Below are 23,117 nucleotides of genomic sequence, written 5' to 3' on the forward strand. Positions count from 1 at the left end.
GTTCTAGACAGAATCAATAAAATGGTGTCAGAAAGCTGTATTAACATGTAGTTTGCTAAGACACATAGTTCTAAATGGTCAAGAGCAGTGTGGTTGTGTGGCATTAAACGGGGCACAGATTTGGTGAAGCCTGACCTCTTATTCACAGCACCTCCTCTGGCCGTGAGCAGGAACAGCAGCTAGGCCACTTGAATCGGCGGAAACGGACCCTCAGGGGGTTCTTACGCCGCCCGTTCCTTTTCACGGCATCATTCTTCTCTTTCTGGTTCAGACTCTTCTGGGAGCCGGCGGGGGTCAGGCCTGTGGCGGGTGTGGAGGCCCCATCTGCGGGACTCTGGGCCTCGGCCACAGACTCGTTTTGGGTCTGTGTCTGGGTTTGTGATTGGGTGGGGGAGGCGGTGCCAGAGGATAGCTGCTTGTGGTGCTTCTGCACCTGCTTCTCCAGGTGCTTTTGAATGGCCGTCCCCAGCACCATCACCTCCACCACCGCCCCGTACACGTCCCACGTCATGCCCTTCTCATCCCAGCATACATCCTGCAGGGGTTCAGGAGGTTCCTGAGGGCCTCCATCTGCCTCCAACTCCCGGGGCTCGGGGAGGAATTCTGGGGCGGTCTGTTCCGCACCAGCTGTGCAAGCCTCTGGGATTGCCTCCGGGGCAGTTAAGCCTTGAGGACTCATGGGGGCAGTTGCCACTGATCTTAACTCCACATGTTGTGAGGATGGGAAGAGGAAGACTGCAGAACCTTCCTGTGGTGTCATAGGACTTGTTGCCACTGAGTGACACATGACCTCCAAGCTCACACGTGTCTTCACACTCCCAACCTTACATGCATCGGGGATGGCCTCTGGGGCAGTGAAGTTCTGGGGGCTCATAGGGGCAGTTGCCACTGATCGCATCATTACCCCAGCTGTGTCAGCCTCCGAGAAGGATTCTGGGGCAGTTAAGTTTTGGGGAGTCATAGGGGCAGTTGCCACTGATCGCATCTCCACCCCAGCTGTGTGGGCATCGGGTATGGCCTCTGGGGCAGTTAAGTTCTGGGGGCTCATAGGGGCAGTTGCCACTGATCGCATCATTACCCCAGCTGTGCCAGCCTCCGGGAAGGATTCTGGGGCAGTTAAGTTTTGGGGAGTCATAGGGGCAGTTGCCACTGATCGCATCTCCACCCCAGCTGTGTGGGCATCGGGTATGGCCTCTGGGGCATTTAAGTTCTGGGGGCTCATAGGGGCAGTTGCCACTGATCGCATCATTACCCCAGCTGTGCCAGCCTCCGGGAAGGGTTCTGGGGCAGTTAAGTTTTGGGGAGTCATAGGGGCAGTTGCCACTGATCGCATCTCCACCCCAGCTGTGTGGGCGTCGGGTATGGCCTCTGGGGCAGTTAAGTTCTGGGGACTCATCGGGGCAGTTGCCACTGATTTGAACTCCTTGTTCTCTGCAGTGTTGGCACAGACTATGCCTGTTTTGGCTGAGGAGTATGGGAAAAGAAATGCAGCAGAGCCCTCAGGTGGAGTCATGGGACTGGTGGCCACCGAGTGGCACGCCACCTCCAGACTGGACGGCATCTGCTCCGTCTTGCTGAGAGGCGAACTAAACCCGCCACTGGAGAGATCCAGCGTCTTGACTTTCTGGAGGCGTTCCGTCGATTCACTGCTCTGGGTGTTGTTTGTGCTAGACAGTGGCCCCACATCTTTATTCTTAGTGGCATTACCAGAGACAGTGGGCTTAGCATCTGTGTGAATGGACTTTTCAGAACATTGATTGCTGGGGTCTGTGTTCAGATCACCCTTGAGTGGGCTGTTTGCCTCCGTGGGCTGTTGAACCTCAGACGGGGCTTTCTGTAAACAACCTGAACTCTTGCTGTTAAAGGGATCAGTAGACTCTTTGCTACCACAGTGCACCTCAGCCTGTTCATACTGGACATCAGACACACCGTCTCTGCCAGTTTCCATGGAGCTAGAGCCCACTATTTGGGGCCTCTCCACTTCACTTGTTGATGTGAGGCTCGCCACTACAATGAAGCCCTCCCCAGCCCCCTCGCAGCCTCCTGTGGCTACCACTTCTTGGTTTGAGGCTCTCGGCTCTTCCTCCTCGATGTTGTTCGGTGAGTTCGACCTCTCAGGCTCCCCACCTGTCTCGTTTTCTGCCTCCCCAACGTCATCCTCCTTCGGCTCCTCTTCCTCGTCTTCAACACAGTTGTCATAGCTGGTCACCAGTATGGTAATCTCTTGACTGACGTCCCGCCTGATTGGTGGACAACTCTTCTCTCCCCCGCTGCCCTCCCTCCATTGGTCGCACTGGCCTGACATAATGTCACCATCATCGTCACCATCACCCAGCTGATCAGGTCGGTCATCGCTGTTTACTGACACGTGCGATGGGCTCAAGTCCACCTCTGACGCGGGCTCTCTAAGACTTGGCACGGGATCAAACTGGCACGACTCAAGCCCGTGGGAGTGCTCAGATCGCACCTGGTCAGCCTCCTCCTCGGAGGAGGGGGAGGTGCTGCTGCCACTCACCTTTGAGCTCTCTGAGGGGGAGGTCAGTTGATCCATCGGCATTCCCGTGTCCGTGCCCTGAGTGCTCTGCGAAGTCTGACCGTCGCTGGCTGCGTCGCTCTCGCTGTTGAGGTCAGGGCTGGAGTTGGAGTTGGAGTCAGCGTGCCACTGGCTGTGGTTGGTTAGGATGGGGCTCTCCATTAAGACGTCGTGGCAGTGGTGGTCCTCCTCTGGGTTCTTTAGGCTTCCCATGTTAATGCACCACTGAGGCTTTCAGTTGTCGAAGGGAGAGAAATCATTCACCTGGAAAGAACAATAAACCGTTTAACTGATCAAATCTAGCTACTGTAAAATTCCAAAGCAAGAAATGAAAACAGCATCTCTTCTTTTCATTGCAAAAAATAAATAAAAAAAAAACCATCTCAAACTGTGATTTGCTTAGTGCTATAATGATACTGATTTTTGCACTATCATTAAGGAGCCACACTATTTGAACACGGTCATTACTACTGTCACAATTGCTCGGAGATTTCCCAGTAGAGCTGTGTTTATAGCCTTCAGACAACAGCATCTGATTAAACACTCAATTGAAGGAGAGCATTTCAACCCTAAACAAAGATGTAACGCCTGAACAGCAGAACACTCTTATCCAAATGTTGCTCATTTCATTATGCATGCATGGCTGTGTACAAATAATTTATATCGGCACACTTTTCCAACTGTTGATACTTGCATTGCAATCACACTTCCACTGAGTTTCACACAGTTCCTTTTGATGAAAACAGAACCTTAAGCCACAAATGATATAAATCCATCTTTAACAGAGATCTGCTGAATGCATGGGGAATTTCATCATGACCAACTGAACGAGCACACATACTATCAAGCATAGATTCAGCACCCCTCAGGGAAATCTGATGAACATTGAGTACCTAAAATGTTACATACCTTCACACGATCCACGTGTTACATATTCTGCACCCAAAAGCATGCCTTTTCTCACAGCTCCATCTTCATCTCTCTTCCCCCTCGCGTTTGACAAAACAAGGATTAGTTTCCAGAAGAATCTTCCTGGATGGAGGTCCTTGGGCTTTTACTGTGGCTCAGAGTACTGAAAGCTTCTGATTTTCTGTTGCCCTGGAAACCAGCCTCAACCTGGCTGTAAATGCATGGTGATGAAACGAAAAGAAAAAAACTCTCGCACTCTCGCCCTCTCTTTAATCAGCTGCAAATTATGGTGATTAATATCGTGCCTTCATAGTAGGACAGCTTTTTTCCCTCTTCTGTAGAGCAATTCATGACAAACAATATTCACTTTATCTGTGAGAGACAAAGGGTAAAGTGAGGCACTTGAGGCACACTGAGGAGGGGGGGGCTTGCTGTGAGGTTGGGGAGAGAGGACCAATAATGACGTAGTTTAGATGGCAACAGGTTACACAGTGCTTGGTTAAAATTAGTCATCTATGCACTATTAAAATTAATCATTGCATACTGTCAACAGCATTCCTGTCTATCGTAATCATGGGTGATGTGGAGGTCTAAGAAAAAGAAATGTCGATATGAGCATGACCTGATTTCATAATGTTGCAAGTCCAATTACATGCCCACCTCAGAGCCACAGAGCTAGACGCACAGCATCCAGTCCAAATGACAGACAGAAAAGGAGAAGGGAAAACTAGATACACATGCCATGAAACAGTCATGCACATTTCATGATAACAGGCTAAACCTAGAGGGCTTTGAAAGCTGAATTGTTCTATGTTATTTTTTACTTTTCAAAGAGCCCCTTCAGGTTGGCCTTTTGGTTATTTATTTGTCTTGCAAAATTTGTGAGAGGCACGGCCTGCCCCTGGGATTCCATGTTCTATTGCTTTCCTGCTCACCAACTCCCGGGCTTTTGCCAATAACAGTCTCCCACCGATAGCTGTTTCCTAGCAACCGGTTGGTCGCCTAGATGGAGGCAGGTCTGCTACTGAAAGGCCTGGTAAACAGCTGTGACTGCAACGCGAAACGAGAGGGGGGCTGCCTGCCACTGCCTGGGAAGACAGCATGATGGAGGAGGAGGAGGAGGAGGATGAGGAGGAGGTGGAGGAGGAAGGTATGTGGGAGGATGGTGATAATGAGAGGTTAAAAAGCCAGGATCGACTGGTGCAGACATGTTCTTTGATGTGATAGAACAGGCTTTACATTTTTCCCTCTTCACTGATACATTATGTGCCAGTTCAACAGGATTGAAATTGTATATTCTACAGTTACTCCTCTTGGATAGATTTGATTGCAATTGTATGCATGGATGTATTGCCAACACCTGCTGCACATACTTATAGTAAAACCGATGACCATTAAACCATGATGTTTTAAAATGATATCATAATAGAATAAATAATGTCTGTTGTGAGCTTGATTTGCCTGTTGCCATATTATGTGTCATCCATATTTAGTGTTGTATTTGCCCCCAAGCCTCTCAGGGAAGCAGGGCTGGATATTTTTTTTTTTAAACTTGAGAGGATGTTCCACCCACAATGCAACAGTGTCCATTATGAGTGCACAGCATGGTGCCAGAACTACAGGCAAAACTACAGGACCACGGACAGCAACCAACATCCATAGCATTCACATGCCTGAACTGTATCACCATATCATTGCCCCTTTTGCAAAATATACTAGATATTGGTTATGGAAGCTTTCATGTGTGAGAAACCAAGTTGCTGTTTGATGATAGAAGGGAGTTTTCACAATACACAGAGGGCAGAAAGGTTTTGTAACCTTTATCAAAGATTCAGGTCTACAGAGAGCTCCATTACTTTCTCATTGAAGAACCTCTTTGTGAGAACACTTACATTCTTTATTACTTTTATGAAAATCATAAAAATGCTCCTAATAATAAAACAGACAAAGGTTAAATACGTGATATCGTAAAGAGATCAGTATTGACTGGAATGTTGTGTGCCAAAGCGCTGAATCGCTCCTCTCTGATATCATGAGAAGAATGGCACACTCAGGCTCCTCTTCAATTACCATAGGGTTTATCAATGACTGTGAAACAAAACAGTGAGCTCTACATTTTCTTTTTTTTCTGAATTGCTCAATCTGAGTCATCACTGCATGCTGAGTGTGTGCATGCGTGTGTGTCTGTGTTAGTGTGTGTGTGTGTGTGTGTTTGTGTGTGTGTGTGTGTGTGTGTGTGTGTGTGTGTGTGTGTGTGTGTGTGTGTGTGTGTGTGTGTTTGTGTGTGGGTGTGTGTTTGTGTGTGTCTGAGAGAGACAGTTCATTTGGTCCCTAGTTTCTGCCCAAACTCCTTGATGGTGTCAGAGGCCTTGTCAGCGGCGCTGCCGATGGTGGTTTGTGTTTGCCGGGAGACCTCTTCGGCAGCTATGGGAGGGCACATGACAAAGGGGGAGAGCTCAGGGTGTGGACCAGGTAGTTCAGTTGGTGATAGAAAATCATAAAAATCATATCATGGGAACAATATCTAGAGAGATAATATTTGCCAACACAACCCCAATTAGACAGCAGAAGCCTACATGGCAGTAGCAAAGTAAATCTACAGTGACATTTACTGCCAAAACAATCTGAGCAAGTTAGTTAATGGCACCACAGTGCAAGGGCACATCAGTGGACCCAGGCAGGCTGGTGCACCCATTTAAGCTTACCCAGTTTTATATGAAACAAATCTTTTGACATACTGTTTATGATTTAAATGTCACACTGTATATATATAAGTTTATATATTTATGTATATACTGTATGTATATAACATGTAAATCTATTGAAGTATGTATTATATATATGTATATATATAAATACATACTTGAATAGATTTACATGTTTGTATATATATAAATACATACTTCGATAGATTTACATGTTCGTACATATAATTTAAACCCGTTCCATTAAGATTGGCATCACGCTGGTCGTAAGTCTGAGGTGGCTGGCGCTACCTGTGTGGGTGGTTTCTTTGGAGGACTCTGCCACCTGGTGCACGGCATCTTGAGCTGCTTGCACTGTAATCACATGGGGAGAGACAGCATGGCTGACACTGGCACACACACACATCCTGGAGCAGAGGTCAGTGTGTCCTCAACACCGAGACTGATACCACCACGCTCACACTCCGGCTTCGGTTTGATTCTCTTTATTCCTCCAAACGCAGATTTGGCACCGCAGTTGGAGAATTCTCCTTATTCATGTTCGTTTGCCCTTGAGACTGTTTGTACACACTCTATTGCTAATTAATTTGAATATATTTTGCCAGTCACTTGAATGGTTCTTAAACACATCCATTAATTACATTTTTAGCGTCCATGTAGACTATATAGCACCTACTAGATATATATACTGACAAAGTTTAAACAGATTATTCTCATTAGGTTACTCTTTTATCACTGTAAATATATCAGAATGATTTATAATAGTGTGGTTAGGCAGAACTTTTTCTAGAGCAGCTTCATGGTGCACTTGAGTGGCAGATGCATCGCATTAACAAAATAGATGAGCACTAAAAGTAAAACTTATTTCTTGATCAGAAAAATCTCTCTCAGTCTAATACTGGGATTAGTGCTGCATTTCAATGGCATTATCTTTTTTTTCCAATATCACAGAACAACGCCTGCTTCTAGGAGTAACACACACACCACCCCAGCATGCTATAACGTGATCAGTTTGATGATCATGGATCAATTGATCAGTGTTTAACTCGAGGAGTGTTACAGAAGAGAGCTGCCCTACCTGCAGTGTCTGTGACCCCCTTGGCCGCAGACTGAGTGCTGCCCTTCAGCCCCTCAAAGGACTTCTTGATGGAGGCCATGCTCTCGAGGTCTCTCACACACAGTCTCCTGTCTCAGAAATACACAAACACACGCGCCGTTGCTCTGTCCTTCTCTCTCAGAGACTCAAATAAGCACGCAAGTGGGCGTGGGCCCGTTTAATACCCCTTCAGCCCGCTGCTGGACAGTGCCCGTGCGCGTCCGCCACATTCCTGCCCAATTACACGCACAAAACCCCAAGTAAAAAGGGACCTAGATTAGGCTGGCATTCCAGCTATGGAGGGTGAGGGTGAGGGCCCAGGACTGGAGCTCCGAGACGAGGTTCTGGCTCGTATTCTGCAAGCCTCTGCAGTTTGGAGAGCATTTCTTTCATTCAGGATGGAACACCCAGACATCCGCTGAGAGGGGTGCCTGTGGTAGAGAGTTGACTGTGAGGCAAAAACTGTTAGGTCCACGTCTCTGCCAGTCAGACAGTTTATCCAGCTGGGAGCAGAACAGAGCAAAGCAGAGCAGAGCAGAGCAGCACGTCAGAGCTTAATGTTGCTGTGGGTGATGGATGGCAGGAAAGAAAAACAAATACTTTTTATTTATTTTTTCCTTTTTTATTTACAGAGGATTTGCATGTCTTGCTTGACACAGAAACCTTTATATCAACATTTCCAGCATTGTAAAGCACATATTGATCGGACATCCACTGAGATTTCAAGACACATTTAGACTTGACTTGTTAAATCGCCATTTCACAAACACACCTCACATACACACGCACGCACAAACATAGAGAAGTTGCCCAGGTCTGACAGATACCTCACTGAAATGATATCACAAGCAACTATAAAGGTACAATGTATAAAACTCTTACTTGAAAAACATTAAAATCAACAACTTCCTTCAATAGTAAATGAAAAAAGAGAACCCACAAACAGGCGTTGTACACAGCTATAGAATATTGTTGCTTTTGTATTAATTTACCCAAAGATTCTTTTCTCCCCCAATATGTGTATTGGAAGATCAAATAATCTATTGCACAAATATATAAATACAGATACACAGGTACAAAGATTCACAAATGGGCTGCGGATCTCATTTCCTTGGGAGGGATTCAAGGGAACGAGGCCGAGCTGCCCATGTTGATAATAAAACTACACCCAGCACATTACAGTAATACCATGACATTAACAATAGATCATAATAAAAGTATTTTCTGTTAGGAAGAACTTTTTTTTATCTCTCGGCAGGAATGTTTGATTTTTTTTGTGTGGGTGTTTTGCTTGCAGATTTTTAGCGGGTTTTTTTTGCAACCAGGGTTATTGTGATGGGGTCAGCATTTGTCCTTGGTATTGATATAAACCTTTATTGTGCTGCTGGCTGGACGCTGGGATGGTAGGCTTACGCCTCAGGCTCATAGTCCTGGGTCTGCTCCTGGAAATGAACAGAGAATAACAGAGTTTAGAACTGATAACCACTTAACCACTCTATGCAAGCAGTATACTTTGGGTTTGACCTTTTTCTCTCTCGTCTCATCAGGCAGTACTTTACTTCATAACGTGACTTGAGTTCAGCTGTGTATCTCACATGCTAGATGTCTTTGTAATGATTTGGACGAAGACGCATGGTCACCGTCACATTGGTCTCTTTATTCAAATCAATAACTGCATTTGACTCCAAGTGTGTGGTGATATCTTTGATTCTGCTGCAGCTTCAGCTCTCCAGGCCATATGCACCTGGACAACCCACGTGTGGATTAGCTCTATCAAAAACGCCAATGCCTTTCATTTTGACATGTTCATAAGATATTCAGAACACAGCAGACATCATGGACATCTGAGCTAATTTCCATCAGGCATATTTAGCATACTGGCAATACTGCTGCTGGCAAAGATGTATTGTTTGAGGAGATGCTTACCAACCAAACAATAGCGCAGCTGTGCTAATAAGTATTGTATCATAGAATAAAAGCGAAAATAGAAGACACTCAGAAACACACTGATTCAGAGACAAAGAAACCTGATTAGGCCACAAATGGTACATTATTCATCTTCAAACTAAAGCTCATGAAATAGAGGATTAGTTGTTCTTTATATGCTAAAATCTTACTCTTTTGTGATTTGACAGCATGGGAGGGAGATGGCCTGAACAGTGGCAATGAATATACACTGTTTACTCGATAAAGCCCAGAACACCACCATGATGAAAAAACCTTTCATTTAAAAAGTGTGATTGTAGGGTTATCTGCACGTGATTTATTGTCTACAGTTGGGCATTACATGCTTTCATCCAAAGATCATTTGGACTGAATGTCTGAGAAAACATTTAGCTGGAGACTGAGGAGACGACCAGGAGACAGCAAGAGAATTGGGCATCCCATAAGTAACCCATAAGAAATGTTCAATTCTGTCATGACTAATTTATGAATAGATTGGCCTTCGTGGAAATTATTGTTGCCATGTAACATTTATCATCTCATAAATCTGGCTTATAAATATGCATCCTGATATTTAATTGCAGCAATATTTCTTGCGTAATATCTTGAACGTTTATCAGTCGACCATCAATCTGCCTCAAAGCCACTAATCATGTCAGTGTCTCATGTGCCCAGCAGAGGGCAGTGACAATCAACCCCCCAAGATCAGTCAACCAGCAAGCCACCCAGATCATCACGACCCAGCCACAGAATGTCCTTTCATTACAGCTGCGTCTTGCCTCCTTCCCTCAGGGTCACTCAAAGAAATGGCAGAAGGGAGAGTGAGAGAGAGAGAGAGAGAAAGAGAAAGAGAGAGAGAAGGGGGGGAGAGAGACAGAGGGAGAGAGAAAGAGAGAGAAAAGGGGGGAGAGAGAGAGACAGAGGGAAAGAGAGAGAGAGAAAGAGAAAGAGAGAGAGAAGGGGGAGAGAGAGACAGAGGGAGAGAGAGAGAGACAGAGGGAGAGAGAGAGAGAAAGAGAAAGAGAGAGAAGGGGGAGAGAGACAGAGGGAGAGAGAGAGAGGGAGAGAGAAAGAGAAAGACAGAGAGAGAAGGGGGGAGAGAGAGAGAGAGAAAGAGAAAGAGAGAGAAGGGGGAGAGAGAGACAGAGGGAGAGAGAGCGAGACAGAAGGGGGGAGAGAGTGGAAGACATCTCTCACATGTCACACGCCTGACGAGGCCAGCTTGCTGTTAATACCAATCGACCAGTAGTCAGTCGCCAGACACCGAAGAATCCATGTTGACAGAGAGACACGGAGAGGCAGGGAGGGAGAGGCTGCTCTGCACCTCCCCACACTGCCCTGACAGTGTCACCATCACCACACCCCTACAGCCAGACGAGGCTTGCTTATGAGGTAATTACCAGAGACACAGCGTAGAGGGGGGAATAAATAACGTGCAGATAACCGTACAATCATACTTTTTAAATGAAAGGTTTTTTCATCATGGTGGTGACCTGGGCTATATCGAGTAAACAGTGTATATTCATTGCCACTGTTCAGGGCCATCTTCCTCCCATGCTGTCATACTGATACTGCAGTATTTTTGGCACTGCAGAAATGTCTTCATGGATTTTGTGTTTTTGCCATTTGGTAATTGTCTTTACAGTGGCAGTGTTCATTCTAAATAATATGTGCGGGAGGGCATGTAGACCACAGTTTTCCTGCTTATTAATTCTAGATATTGTGATAGATTTGATTTAGTGTGCAAGTCCTCAACGCAAGCAGAAATAACCACTGAAAGGCTCTGAAACGTATGTTTGTATAAAGGCATACTCAAGTGTGTGTGTGTGTGTGTGCGTGTGTGTGTGTGTGTGTGTGTGTGTGTGTGTGTGTGTGTGTGGGTGTGTGTGTGTGTGTGTGTGTGGTAATGGAGGTTGACCTCACCTGTTGAGTCTGGTCGTATGTCTCTCCCTCAGGCTCCATGAGCTGCTCACCCGCTGGCTCCTCTGTGGCCTCCTGACCAAACTCCGGCTGGGAGAGAAAGAGACAGAGGAGAGCGCTCAGCCACACCATTCATTATAGCACTATAGGGTTCATGTGATTCACTATATGTGACCTGCAGGAGAGCGCTCAGCCACACCATTCATTATAGCACTATAGGGTTCATGTGATTCACTATATGAGACCTGCAGGAGAGCAGTCAGCCACACCATTCACTATAGGGTTCATGTGATTCACTATATGAGACCTGCAGGAGAGCAGTCAGCCACACCATTCACTATAGGGTTCATGTGATTCACTATATGAGACCTGCAGGAGAGCAGTCAGCCACACCATTCACTATAGGGTTCATGTGATTCACTATATGAGACCTGCAGGAGAGCGCTTAGCCACACCATTCACTATAGGGTTCATGTGATTCACTATATGAGACCTGCAGATACCGTCCACTCGTGCACATACACAGAGATATGGAACACACCCACATGCACACACATGAGATAGAGAGAGAGGGAGGAAGAGAGAGAGATAGAGAGCACTGGAAAGAGAGAGGGAGGGGGAGAGAGAGAGAGAGGGGGGGGAAGAGAGAGCGAGAGAGAGAAAGATTGAGAGAGATGTGCAATGTAGAGTGAGAGACACACAGGCAGTGAATGCAACCTCTTACAAATGCACTCACTCAGAGCAAGGACACAAAAGCATTCACAAATACATAAACCTACAAGCAGGCACACACACACACACACACACACACACACACACACACACACACACACACACACACACACACACACAGTGGATGATAATGGCATTGAAACCCAACAACCACACGTTGAATCACCATTTTCTACCCAGTGCTTCGGGCAAAAGAACTTTAAGAGAAATACTCCAAGTTGCCACTTGTCTGTCTAGCACTGTTTCTTATCATGTGATCCGGATACTTATCTATGTTTGCTCACAGTTACAAAGATAATGGATGAAACACTGAAAGGCAAGAGATCCCTAAAATGAGGACACCTCGTCTTGGTTTCGGTTTCCTCTTTTGTGCCCGTACGGCTGAGACAGGAGAGAAGAGGGGGGCCCGGTTACCTAGAATGTGAACCAAGCTAAAGGCTTACGGCAGGTTTTATTTTTAAACTTGGCTAATCGTGGCAATTAGGCCATGCTGGAATAGGACCTAATCCCACGGCATTGTAACAGAACTCACAGCGGTTCGAGTCATTACATGATGCTAGCACTGGGCTTGGTAACTGGTGGCTTTGAGAGTATAGGTATAGATGTTAAAATGTTCATGCCACCATAGGTTTGGGCCGGCAAGATGACAGCCTAAAGAGAATAAGCCACATGTACAATTAAAAAAGTTTGTTATTCCTCTTCTTTTTGAAGGTACCTCCTTCATCTAGTATTACAGCTGGTCAGCAAATGCATCATTTCTGTTTTACGCTGAACACTTATGAGGGTAAAAGCCACAAAACTGCAGCCAGTGGAAGCTCCTTATCTTAAGTCTCAGTGTAAGCGAGTTATGAGATTACTGAGGCAACAAAAGAGAACAACAACAATAACAACAACAAGGGGGCCGTTACGGCTCTATCAGCATTTTCTGTTACATTTTTCTTAAGTAACCTTAGGTATTATATACTTAATGCTTAATTCATTTATACTTCTAACATAAGTCTGTGCTGTAACAAGATGTACTTTTGGTTAGGGTAAGGGTTAGGTTTAAGGTTATTAACAGGTGACAATATCTACATGAGAAGCACTGAGAATTAAAAGCTTAATTACTCAATCCAGATTTAGTGCACTGTATTTAAAGGTTACTTCAAATGGAGGGTGACCACATTTCCAAAACGTTTAATGATGCAGTTGCTTTTGTACATGTTTCCTGATGAAACATTTACATATCTATATATAATGAGACTAAGTTGAACACTGAAATGTTAAAAGTAAAACCCCCCTCTGTGTAGGAACACTGCCAATGTGTTCCTGCCAATTACTGCTACTGACCCAACCATCCACCCAGGCAGTGCATCAAAGTATGGGCATCAGTGAAAAACACAGCTGCTACCAAACAGCAACCCACATAGACACAGACACAGAGCAGGGGTGGTCAGCAGCAGCTTAAGCAGAGATCAGACGGCTATATGGACATCTCATCTCATCTCGGGCCAGTCTCATTTCTACCTCATTCATGAACTCAATGAATTTTCCCCTGTGCTTATTACAAACAGATGGCTTCTTTATTGAATTAACCATCATGCTCTCAAGAGGTCCATACGATTACATTTTTCTGAACCACACGGCTAACTTTAGAGCTTCAGCTGATTTCCGTGGAGCCGTTTAAACGTTTTCTGGCTGGTGGACCATCATAATCAATCTTGGGTTTATATCGTGTTTGAGTTGTAATATTGAGTCATGTCCTAACAGGATAAATCTGGCATCTAATTGGAGTTTAACTGGAGTGATTCCATTAATAAAATCTAAAATCCTCGCCCAATATTTCACTAATTTGACAAATGACCAGACCATGCGTAAACCTGTGCCAACCACTGTGCCTTGGGCAGTGCTGCAAATATGACAGGTTTTTCCCCTCAGCATCTCAGGTGTGTAATAAACCCTGTGAATTACACTCAATTGAATTAGCATGCGTCTGCGGATGAATGAGGATTTCTGAGCCCTCCCACAGATACCCAAAAAAGAGAACAACAACAGTGGTTGGGGAGACTTCTGGGTTACAGCTCTGACACCATTTTCTGTTGCACTTATCTTAATTAAGCGTAGGTGTCATTTATCCTTTGGCTTAATTTACTTATACTTTTTACCTACATCTGTGCTGTTACAAGTTGTACTTTTGTTTAGGGTAAGAATGAGAATTTCTGAGAGCTACCACCCAAAACTCTTGTTTTGTTTGATTTATTTTTTTGGTTCTTGTTTTTTCCAAAGTGACTTTCCAGGTTGTGTTCCCATCTCAACTCTGAGATAGCTGCATCACCCCACAGCAGATCAATAAGGCTGGCACACATCTAAGACACCGAACCTTGTGTTCCCTTTTCCCTTATTAGTCTCTCCAGAAGAGAAGGAGAAGGGACAATAAGTGCCCCACTTGTTGTAGTGGTGATGTTGCCCAATATATTTTGATGAAATGCTTAGGCTTATGCCTATGGCAAAGGGCCATAGATATAGTGAAGTCTCCAAAGACATAGGCACCCTTTGCATACTACTGATGAGTCATTCCAGAGGACGTTGGAGTGAGTGAGTGTGAGTTAAAGTGGAAAGGAGTCATAAACAATCTGTACACATCCATTTCCTCCAGATATGCATCATCTCAAATGTGCAACAGACAAAGACAAATGGTGGTCATTTGTGGTGAGTCTCACAATGTAGGAAAGGGACGGGGGTTGCTTCTTTGTACAGTAATGCAACAATGTAGGGTTTTGCACTTCTATGTGTGGAGTGTTGTGTCTATTTGTATGAGTGTGTGTGTTGTATGCCTGTAGTACATGCAAGACCTCTATGTGTGTCAGCAAGGGGCTATGTGGGCAATTCAATAACTATCTACAGCCACCAATTTCCATGACACCTGATTTCCATGACAATGTGTCTTTGCTAAAGTCCTAGTGAGCAGAGAAAACCCTATGCTCTGGTGCCTTGTAATTGCTTAGTGCTGGGCCCAGTGACATTGTGCAAGGTTGCAGGGGATAGGGGCAAACATAACACAGGGGAAGGTTAGAGGCTGTGATGATAGTCCCTCTGGGACCAGCTGTCCCATTGCCTGTCACTGGGCCAGTGATGCAAGACCTGCGCTCAGAGGGCAAGGCAGCACGTGGACCCCTGGGATGATATCTGGTGGAGATTCACACCAGTAACTGGATGGTTGTGTAATCGCTTCTTAAAAACTGACCCATTCGACCAAAAAATAATTTAAAAGAAAAACCCTGGTGCACACAATGTGAGTTATTGTGTGCAAAAAAAAACAGCTTTCGAACACAGCTTCCTAACTAAAAAACTCTTTAAAAATAACTTGGCATGCATGTCAGTGTCTAATTTTAGTCAGGAAAGGGGGATTCAGAACGGAACCTACGTTCAAGTCAGAGGGGAATTCATCTTTCTTCACCAGACCGGTGGCTGCAGCAATGTTCCCGGCACCTGACATTACTGCGCCCCCGAGCTGCGTGGCTTGCTCCTTAGCTGTGAACAAAAGGAATTTTTCAGCTTTAATTGGACCAATGTAGCTATGTAGCTAATAATGAGCAGAACCATTAGGTCCTCTACAGCTTTATGCTAAATGTGTAACATATCCTCACACACATATTTTAAATGACTTCTTCTTCTATGGTATGAGGTTGTTTGTTTAGCAATGGCGTTCCTTAGCCAAACAATAGTGTCAAAACCGGCCCATAGCCTTTGATGGCCATTTGCTAGACTGGTCTAACACACACTAAAAGAGTTTACACACCAAACAAGCACACTCAACTACAGTCTACATTTTACAAATATTTAACTAGATTTGGCTAAATTACAGTTTATAAACAGTATAGGATAGCCTGTACTAATATTTTACTATGGTTGTTAACAACACATTGTTAAATATATTTGTATGTACATTATATACACTATCGTACGGAACAGCGCATTTGTTCTGGTGGATTAGGTTAACCCGCCAGGCAGAGTCTAGCCGTATTAAATTATTGATGAGGTGGAAAGCACACGCAGTATGCACCAGTAACTGACTTGCTGATGTGTTTGCTGAGGTGATGAGGTCTATCATATATTAATACATCTTCACAAATACTAAATACCGAATTGCCAAGAAGGTCAGCTTACCTGTTGCAACACTGTCTTTGGTCTTGCTCCCTAGAAGAAAAGAAGAAAAAAAAAGAATAAGAACTATCACAAAGTGATACATTTTTCATATAAACAGAGTAAATCATGAATACACTTTAACAGTTATGAAAGTTTACTGATGTTCATACTCATTGCAGAATAACAGCATTTGAATCTGTCTGGATCCTAATTACTTAAGATCTAGTATTTCTTTATTAATGTCTTGAAAGTATTTTATTGAATCCCGCACTGAGAGCACATATTCTTTTTAAAAGCTCTTTTAAATTCTATAGAAGCTTGCATGAAATTGCTCAACTGAGGGCTATTTAATTTCTGCAAGCTTCTTATTTAAATTCCCATAATCTTTTATACCTGGTGTTATGAGCATTTAAACTAAATCCACACTGATTTACGGTATACGGTATAATATATATATACAGTGCAACTAAGATGAGCTCTGTTTTTTGTTCTCCTGTCTCTATGTACTTGAGGAAATGGTTCCTTCTGTCCTCAGCATTTCAGCCACTCACCTTGCACTTCACCCTCAGTCACAACAGACATTTAACGGCGATTAAACTGTGCCGCTCGTCGAGGGAGCACACCTAGCCTCTCTCACACACACACACACACACACACACACACACACACACACACACACACACACACTACACTCATTGAAATCAAACCCCCGCAATCCCACTCGAACAAGGTCACAAAAACACGGCACTCTGACGGCTCACTCTCGCCTCGGATGAGGATCAGCACACCACTTTCAGCTGTCAGTGGATGGCCTTTTCTAGTGAATGAGGCATTACCCTTTCAACTGATGCCTCGATCTCAAGACATTTCTGCCTTTCTCAAGACCTACTCAAGACTGGTTATAAACATGGCGCATGACACTTGTTGGTGCACTCACCCAAAACAGGAGGAGCACAGATATACCACTGACGATAAGAGGAACACGCCTCATTTAACACGTACGCCTTATGAATTACTCACAAAGACAACGTTTCCATTTTCACCACTTTAATGCAAAGAGGCATTTTAGTGCGGACCCTGAGAATCAACACTGTTTCTATCTGTCTAAAAGAAATCAGAAATCGGAGGACTCAAGGTCTGACCTTTAATCCTTACAGCTTGACTTTTCTGTTTACCACTGGATGGTTCTGGGATCTTTCTTTCATGGCCATTTGAGTGTGAGCTCTGAAAAGGCATTGTGAGCGTGTGTGCGTGCGTGCGTAGGGGGCTGTAAAACACAGCTGCCGTGGGGTTGGGGTGTCTTGCCATCTCCTTGGTTGCGCTCTGCTGGGCTGGGTGGGCGGTGGGCGGGATGCAGCGGCAGTCAAAGGTGAGGGGGAGGCCTATGAGCTCATTCTCACCCCTCCTCCACACACAAGCCCACGGGGCGAATCAAGCGTAGCTTTCTAGGGCACCACCACCACCACTGTGCATTCCCTCGTGCGAGCACACATAGGGATGACGTGCCTTTTCTCTTTTTCTCTCTTCCTCTCTCTCTTTCCCTCTCTCTCTCTCTCTCTCTCTCTCTCTCTTTCTTTCTTTCTCTCAGCTAGCCCTTTGGAACACCAGAAAGGACATGCATGACCCTCACACGGGAAATAGCCACACTAAAGCAACACAACCAGGCAGTTTGTGACACAGCAGTGCAATGATTAAGAAGGCAGCCCTGAGATATATTGCCTTGGTAGTCGCTGAGCAGAGCGTGGCTGCCGAACCCTGCCACAGACTTGGCGTTCTTTCAACATAGAGGGAGAAAGGTCTACAGGTCAAAATCAGACTGATTAGTTCCTCTGCCTTCACTGAATGGAACAATGGTCTGCGACTGGTGCTCTAATTAAGTTCATCCTTCACAATTTCTAGGTGCTTAAAATTTTGAAGACAATTTTCATATAGTGTATCAAATTAGGTAATATATATATACTGGCTAATCTATGTCCGATATTTAGGATGTTCTACATATCATATTGATGAATTTGATGGATTTCATATCCATGCCATGTGTTCATATCATGCTCCATCTCAAATTGTTTATCCATATTAAGCTGTTTTTAGCTAGTCATGCATTCCGGTTCACATTAAAAAAGACTTCTAACCAAAATGTGCCATAAAAGACACGGTAGATTATTTTGCCCTCGTCTTCAGAGGCAAATGCAACACCCCCTTCTCCACACAAACAGACACATCAAGTTACCAAAATAAACATCCCTCCCAGCACAATGTCCAAAGCCAGGGAATTTGCTTGCCGTGGAGATCCTTTTGATTTTTAACCACATAGCTCTTTCTAAGACAAACTATGGTTTTGCTCTATACAGGCTTCTTGGAGATGCTCAACCAAATGACCTAACACTATCAGCTGACATCACAAGCCAGAAGCACACATCATTACCACAGTTTTGTAAGAAATATGAGGGAGAAATAACTTTGAGGCTGAAAGGCTAAATGTAAAGGGACTTCTGTCATTACAGTCACCATGGTGAATTAGACACTCTATGAGATCATGGAATTCTGTGACATGTGGCCTGTGAGGCTCCCTTCCAGCACCAGCGAGGGATCAAAATGATGTTGGATGATCTCCAGACTACATGTCTATCTGAACTCTATGTGAGTCTCTGAATAACTAACGCTGCGTAACCACCCATAGCATTACTGCCAAGGAATACAGCACACTCACATGTTTGAATGCATTATGCTTAAAACTAAATTCTCAAATTAAAACGTCTTTTCAGTGTTTCATTAAACACCTTTCCATCATGTTGAAAGGCTAAAAGAGTGCCTTTGTTCACAAACCACATAGATTGTAAATGCAACAGTTTCAAAAGCTTCCAACAGAAATCAAATAAGCTCCTCCAGAATTCACCCTAAATGATAATTACAGGGAGCAAAACTGGCCTATGACCTAATATACCTGCATAGACGGAACATTGGCAAAGTATAGCAAAGACGGTAGTTACACTGCAAGCGCAAATCAAGGTTGTCCCCTTGATGTTACACGTCTGTGTTGAATATCAGTATCTGTATGAGTAACTTAATATACTACTCTTATCATGAAAAACAGGTGATTTCAAGGTGACTGTCTATACGCAACAGCTGTGATAAAATAATTGCATAATATTATCTCATGTGAAAGTCACTATGCACGGTCTACGTGAGAGAAAAAAGATCACCACACCCCTCTTATAGCCAATGAGATATACAAACGTCCCCCATCCTATAGCGATGCGCTATGTGGTTATGAAGGAGAAGGCAACAGCTTCCCCCAACAGTGGCAGGGATGCCTGGACGTCATCACCCCCACGGAGGCAGGCGCGAGGCATATCCGTGATGTGCATACATTTAAGGAATTGATGAGGCACACGACTCGTGTATTTCTCTTACCCACAAACATGACTCCTTCCTTGGTCTTCTCGGCAGCCATAGCCGCTCCTTCCTTGGTCTTCTCGGCGGCCACGTCCATAGCTTCTTTAGCTTTAGAAAGCCCCTTCATAAAAACATCCATCTTGGCCCCGTCGCTTCACAAAGAAAAAAAGAATGAATGAATAAATCGATGTTAATCACCGTGCTTACCTTACACACAGTATAGCCTATTCAGATGTGACCAGTCAAAAAGCCACGAACTGTCAGTAAAGTGGCTTCACTACCCCTGGCACTTCAACACAATGGAGGAGGGAATGGAACGCCTCGTTTGCCTCCAGCTAGAATCGTTTGTGACTATGTTTACACTAAATATTAGTCTTTTAATGTCCCCTATTAATTCCCAGTCGCAATTGGGCAATGGAACACAATGTCCTCGAAACGGTTAATTGTGCACCTGCTCATTAATTATTACTTAATGTAACGTTACTCTCAATGCCCGAGAAGTGTCTTTCAAATAGACCTGGCTGTATCACATAAAAGGCAGTATTCAATGACATAATGGAAGAGCATTACATGGTGGAGATAATGGAAGATGGAGAAGAAATAGGCAACAAATATGCACACAACATTCATTAAATTAAAGTATTTTGTGTAAAGAGACTAATTTACTTCAATATACAACTTAGTAATTCTTTGGTTAGTGTTCCTATTTTACAAATATATAATTTGGTTGTAATAGTAGGCTAATCACGATATCAACAGTATGGTGTCATCAACGTCCTTACAACATATTGTTGGACAGCAGTAGGTACCTTTCAAGGCAAATTGATGGTGAGCAATTCACCATCATCAGGTTGTCGCCACATGCCGGTATTTTACCGATTATATGCTATTTACATCGAATAAGAAATGTATACTGTTTAATCCGTAAATAAGCAGTATTATTTCGCTCTACACACAACATGCTTTGTTAAATACGCGCTTTTCAAATCCGATGATCCATCACAAGCAGTCAGTACCAGACAACCATTGCAAACAGATGTCACACTTACCTTTTTTTTCCCAAAATGTCACTTCTCCTTATAGTTCAATTGCACAGTATTCAAATATGGTCTAAGGGGGGAAATCTCACAATAATATGTTCACTAGGTGGGCCTTCCTCCGTATGCGATCAGCCAATAGCAGCGGACCTTCTCAAGGCGCAACTGAGAACATCCACGTAGCCCCTACCATTGATCAACCACAGATCCCTGCCGCTAGTGGTGCCCGTACATTTATGATTAATGTAAAAGTGCGCTTAATGTTATCTAGCAGTCAGGAGGGTGACGTGCTATGCTGTGTGTGAAAGTAGGCTATTTACAGAATGAAACACCAACGCTGAGCTTTATTTTAGAATTAGAGAAATAGGCATCCCCACCCGATAGGATTTCAGTCCTCTTAAGAATCAATATTTTTTTGAGGTGCCGTTAAAGGCTTACCTTCCATTACTGTGGACTCGCTTTGCACGCTTTCATGGTGGGATGAGTTATTCCACGTTACCGACTGAAATGTTATTTACACTGTGTTTGATGTGATGATTACGTTATCCCATCACCGTCATCATTAAGGGCAACATCATTGTCGACTGTGTTTCTGACACATATATAATTGTAAAACCATATCATATTTAGATGGCTAATAATCTTGTTTAAGAATACTTATAAGAATAATTGTACGAGCAGGAGGCTAATAAGCTGCAAACCATACAGTAAGTTCCAAGCGATGTGACATTTTAGCATAATGCCTACTATTATAATTCTGAAGTTACCTACGCAGAGCTCAAGCTACCTCACACAGTAACATAGCCTACTTAAGACTGTTAACAACTCCTTCCTAAGACAAGTGTGTTCTGACTATGTCGATTTTATGAAATCACATGTTTTTATTTCTGTCCAAACTACAAGAACTTAGGATCTTTGGTATATTTAAGATATTAAAATGTTTACCATTGTCTGCCACCCTTATTATTTTCTTGTGTTAATTAGTGTTGATACCTTCGGTTATGGATAATGCCTACTGTAATAAGTAGCGCGACAGTCACGTTCACTGATCTTCACATTCACTGGATAGGCTGATACAACCAATGTTACTTTCCATTGCATCCATATGATGTAGGGTGCTGAAAGTGCTGAAAACCACGAGTATTGCCGTGTTCTGTTAGATACGAATATTCGACAGATGTCTGTGTTATTAACCTCTCGCTTATAAATATCTAACTATTTGTAGCAATGAGATGAAGATGGCTTTTAGGTGTAGTAGGTCTACCGACATTTTCGAGTATTATTTCTGCGCGCGTTGGTACACTCCGAGTCCACAGCAGTAGCGGCTTCCTCACAGCATCCATAACCTACCGATATTTGAACCATACTGCCGCGTTTTTAGGCTACAGATAATCGCGTGTCTGAAATAACTTGAATGACATGTGTGACACAAGTAATGAAACACTACTTAAGTTATTCGATTAAAAGTTATAGCTTAAGTAGCCAAATCGAGGTGGATGGTTTGTTGTTTGGGGTTCATCAATAGCTTAAGTTCTGATGAGAAATAGGTAGAGGAGATATCGAAGCCCTGGGCTCTGTTTCCCGATAACGCTTTCTCTTAGAGTTTTAAGAAGATTTAAAGGATAGGTTACATTACTAAATTTGTTAACTTTTCTACAAGTGTTTCCCAAACCATCTGTTAAAAGTTCCTCTTAGAGAAAACGTCTTACATATACTGTTGCTGAGGTTGTTTATTGTCATCATCAAAAGTTTGAGCATGCATGAGGCCTACGATGGCCATGACTCAGATTAGAGCATAGATTATCATAATTGAAGTAGGTTTACACAAATAAAGTTCAGAAATAAGGACGGCTGTATGCTAGCGGTTTGTAGGCTATTCGCAATGGATTTAAAAAATAACGATAGTAGCTAATTGTAAGCAATTTTTTTTATTTTAATTTAATGAAGCACAAAACGTAATGCAACACATATCTTGGTTTTATCGCAGTCAGTGCATATGTCCAGACCCTAACACAATATTTTTTGGCTCTAAAACGTTTGTAGGCCTTTACTTAAGAGTGATCCAGACCAAATGTATTGTGACGAAGGCAAGAATCAGGTCGAGTCGTTGATTGGCTCTCAACACTTTACTGCTGTCCAATCGTCAAGCAATAACCATACATCACACTTACAGTAAGTACAGTAGGTTATAACCACGGCATCTGTAGAACATGAACATGGTAGGCACTTCAAGTCATATATATCGTCCACATTATCATCATAACAGGAAGGCTTGTACAGAAACCGCACACATTACAGGTGAATATAACACACATATTCCTAGAACTTAGGCTAACAGTCGCAGTGTAGTTCTCCCACAATACACCGCGATCAAACAACAACCCAAGTCCGCCTAGCAGAGTCCGAGCTACGCTACATAGACCCCTCCAGGCGGGTTACACCTCCTCATAAACCCAAGCCTGCATTACAAAGTCCTGAAGATGAGCAGGAGGCCTGCGTGTACGCTCTGAGTGGTTCGATGGCGTCCTCATTGCATCCGGAGATGTTACAGTCCCAGTGGACGATTCCCCCACAGTCTCTATTTCCCCACTGAGGCGAGCTAAAAGCTGATCGCGCAGATGGTAGTTGTAGCCCAGTCCTGGCGCGCCCTCGACCGCTGGCTCCTGCGGTGGTCCGAACGCCAGATTCACTCGTGGCCAAACATCAAGGAAGCGGGTGTG

The 23,117-nt window shown here is 43.9% G+C and overlaps 3 protein-coding genes across 3 annotated transcripts; all 3 read right to left on the reverse strand.

The window, feature by feature from the left end:
* Positions 1–142: 142 nt before the first annotated feature.
* On the reverse strand, positions 143–2,746 carry gprin1 (G protein regulated inducer of neurite outgrowth 1; the record flags this gene model as incomplete). The annotated part of the gene is made up of 1 exon (XM_080841469.1): positions 143–2,746. One exon carries the CDS (start codon positions 2,744–2,746, stop codon positions 143–145), a length of 2,604 nt encoding a protein of 867 aa, XP_080697595.1.
* Positions 2,747–5,762: 3,016 nt separating this feature from the next.
* adirf (adipogenesis regulatory factor) lies at positions 5,763–7,304 on the reverse strand (the record flags this gene model as incomplete). The annotated part of the gene is made up of 3 exons (XM_080840093.1): positions 5,763–5,866; positions 6,439–6,501; positions 7,226–7,304. 3 exons carry the CDS (start codon positions 7,302–7,304, stop codon positions 5,763–5,765), a joined length of 246 nt encoding a protein of 81 aa, XP_080696219.1.
* A 1,348-nt stretch (positions 7,305–8,652) lies between these two features.
* Positions 8,653–19,499, reverse strand: sncb (synuclein, beta; the record flags this gene model as incomplete). The annotated part of the gene is made up of 5 exons (XM_080840086.1): positions 8,653–8,685; positions 11,111–11,197; positions 15,243–15,349; positions 15,986–16,015; positions 19,379–19,499. The coding sequence occupies 5 exons, from the start codon at positions 19,497–19,499 to the stop codon at positions 8,653–8,655; spliced, it is 378 nt and encodes a 125-aa protein (XP_080696212.1).
* Positions 19,500–23,117: the final 3,618 nt, after the last annotated feature.

This window comes from Sprattus sprattus, assembly GCF_963457725.1.
Source record: "Sprattus sprattus genome assembly, chromosome: 6".
Classification (NCBI taxonomy): Eukaryota; Metazoa; Chordata; class Actinopteri; order Clupeiformes; family Clupeidae; genus Sprattus; species Sprattus sprattus.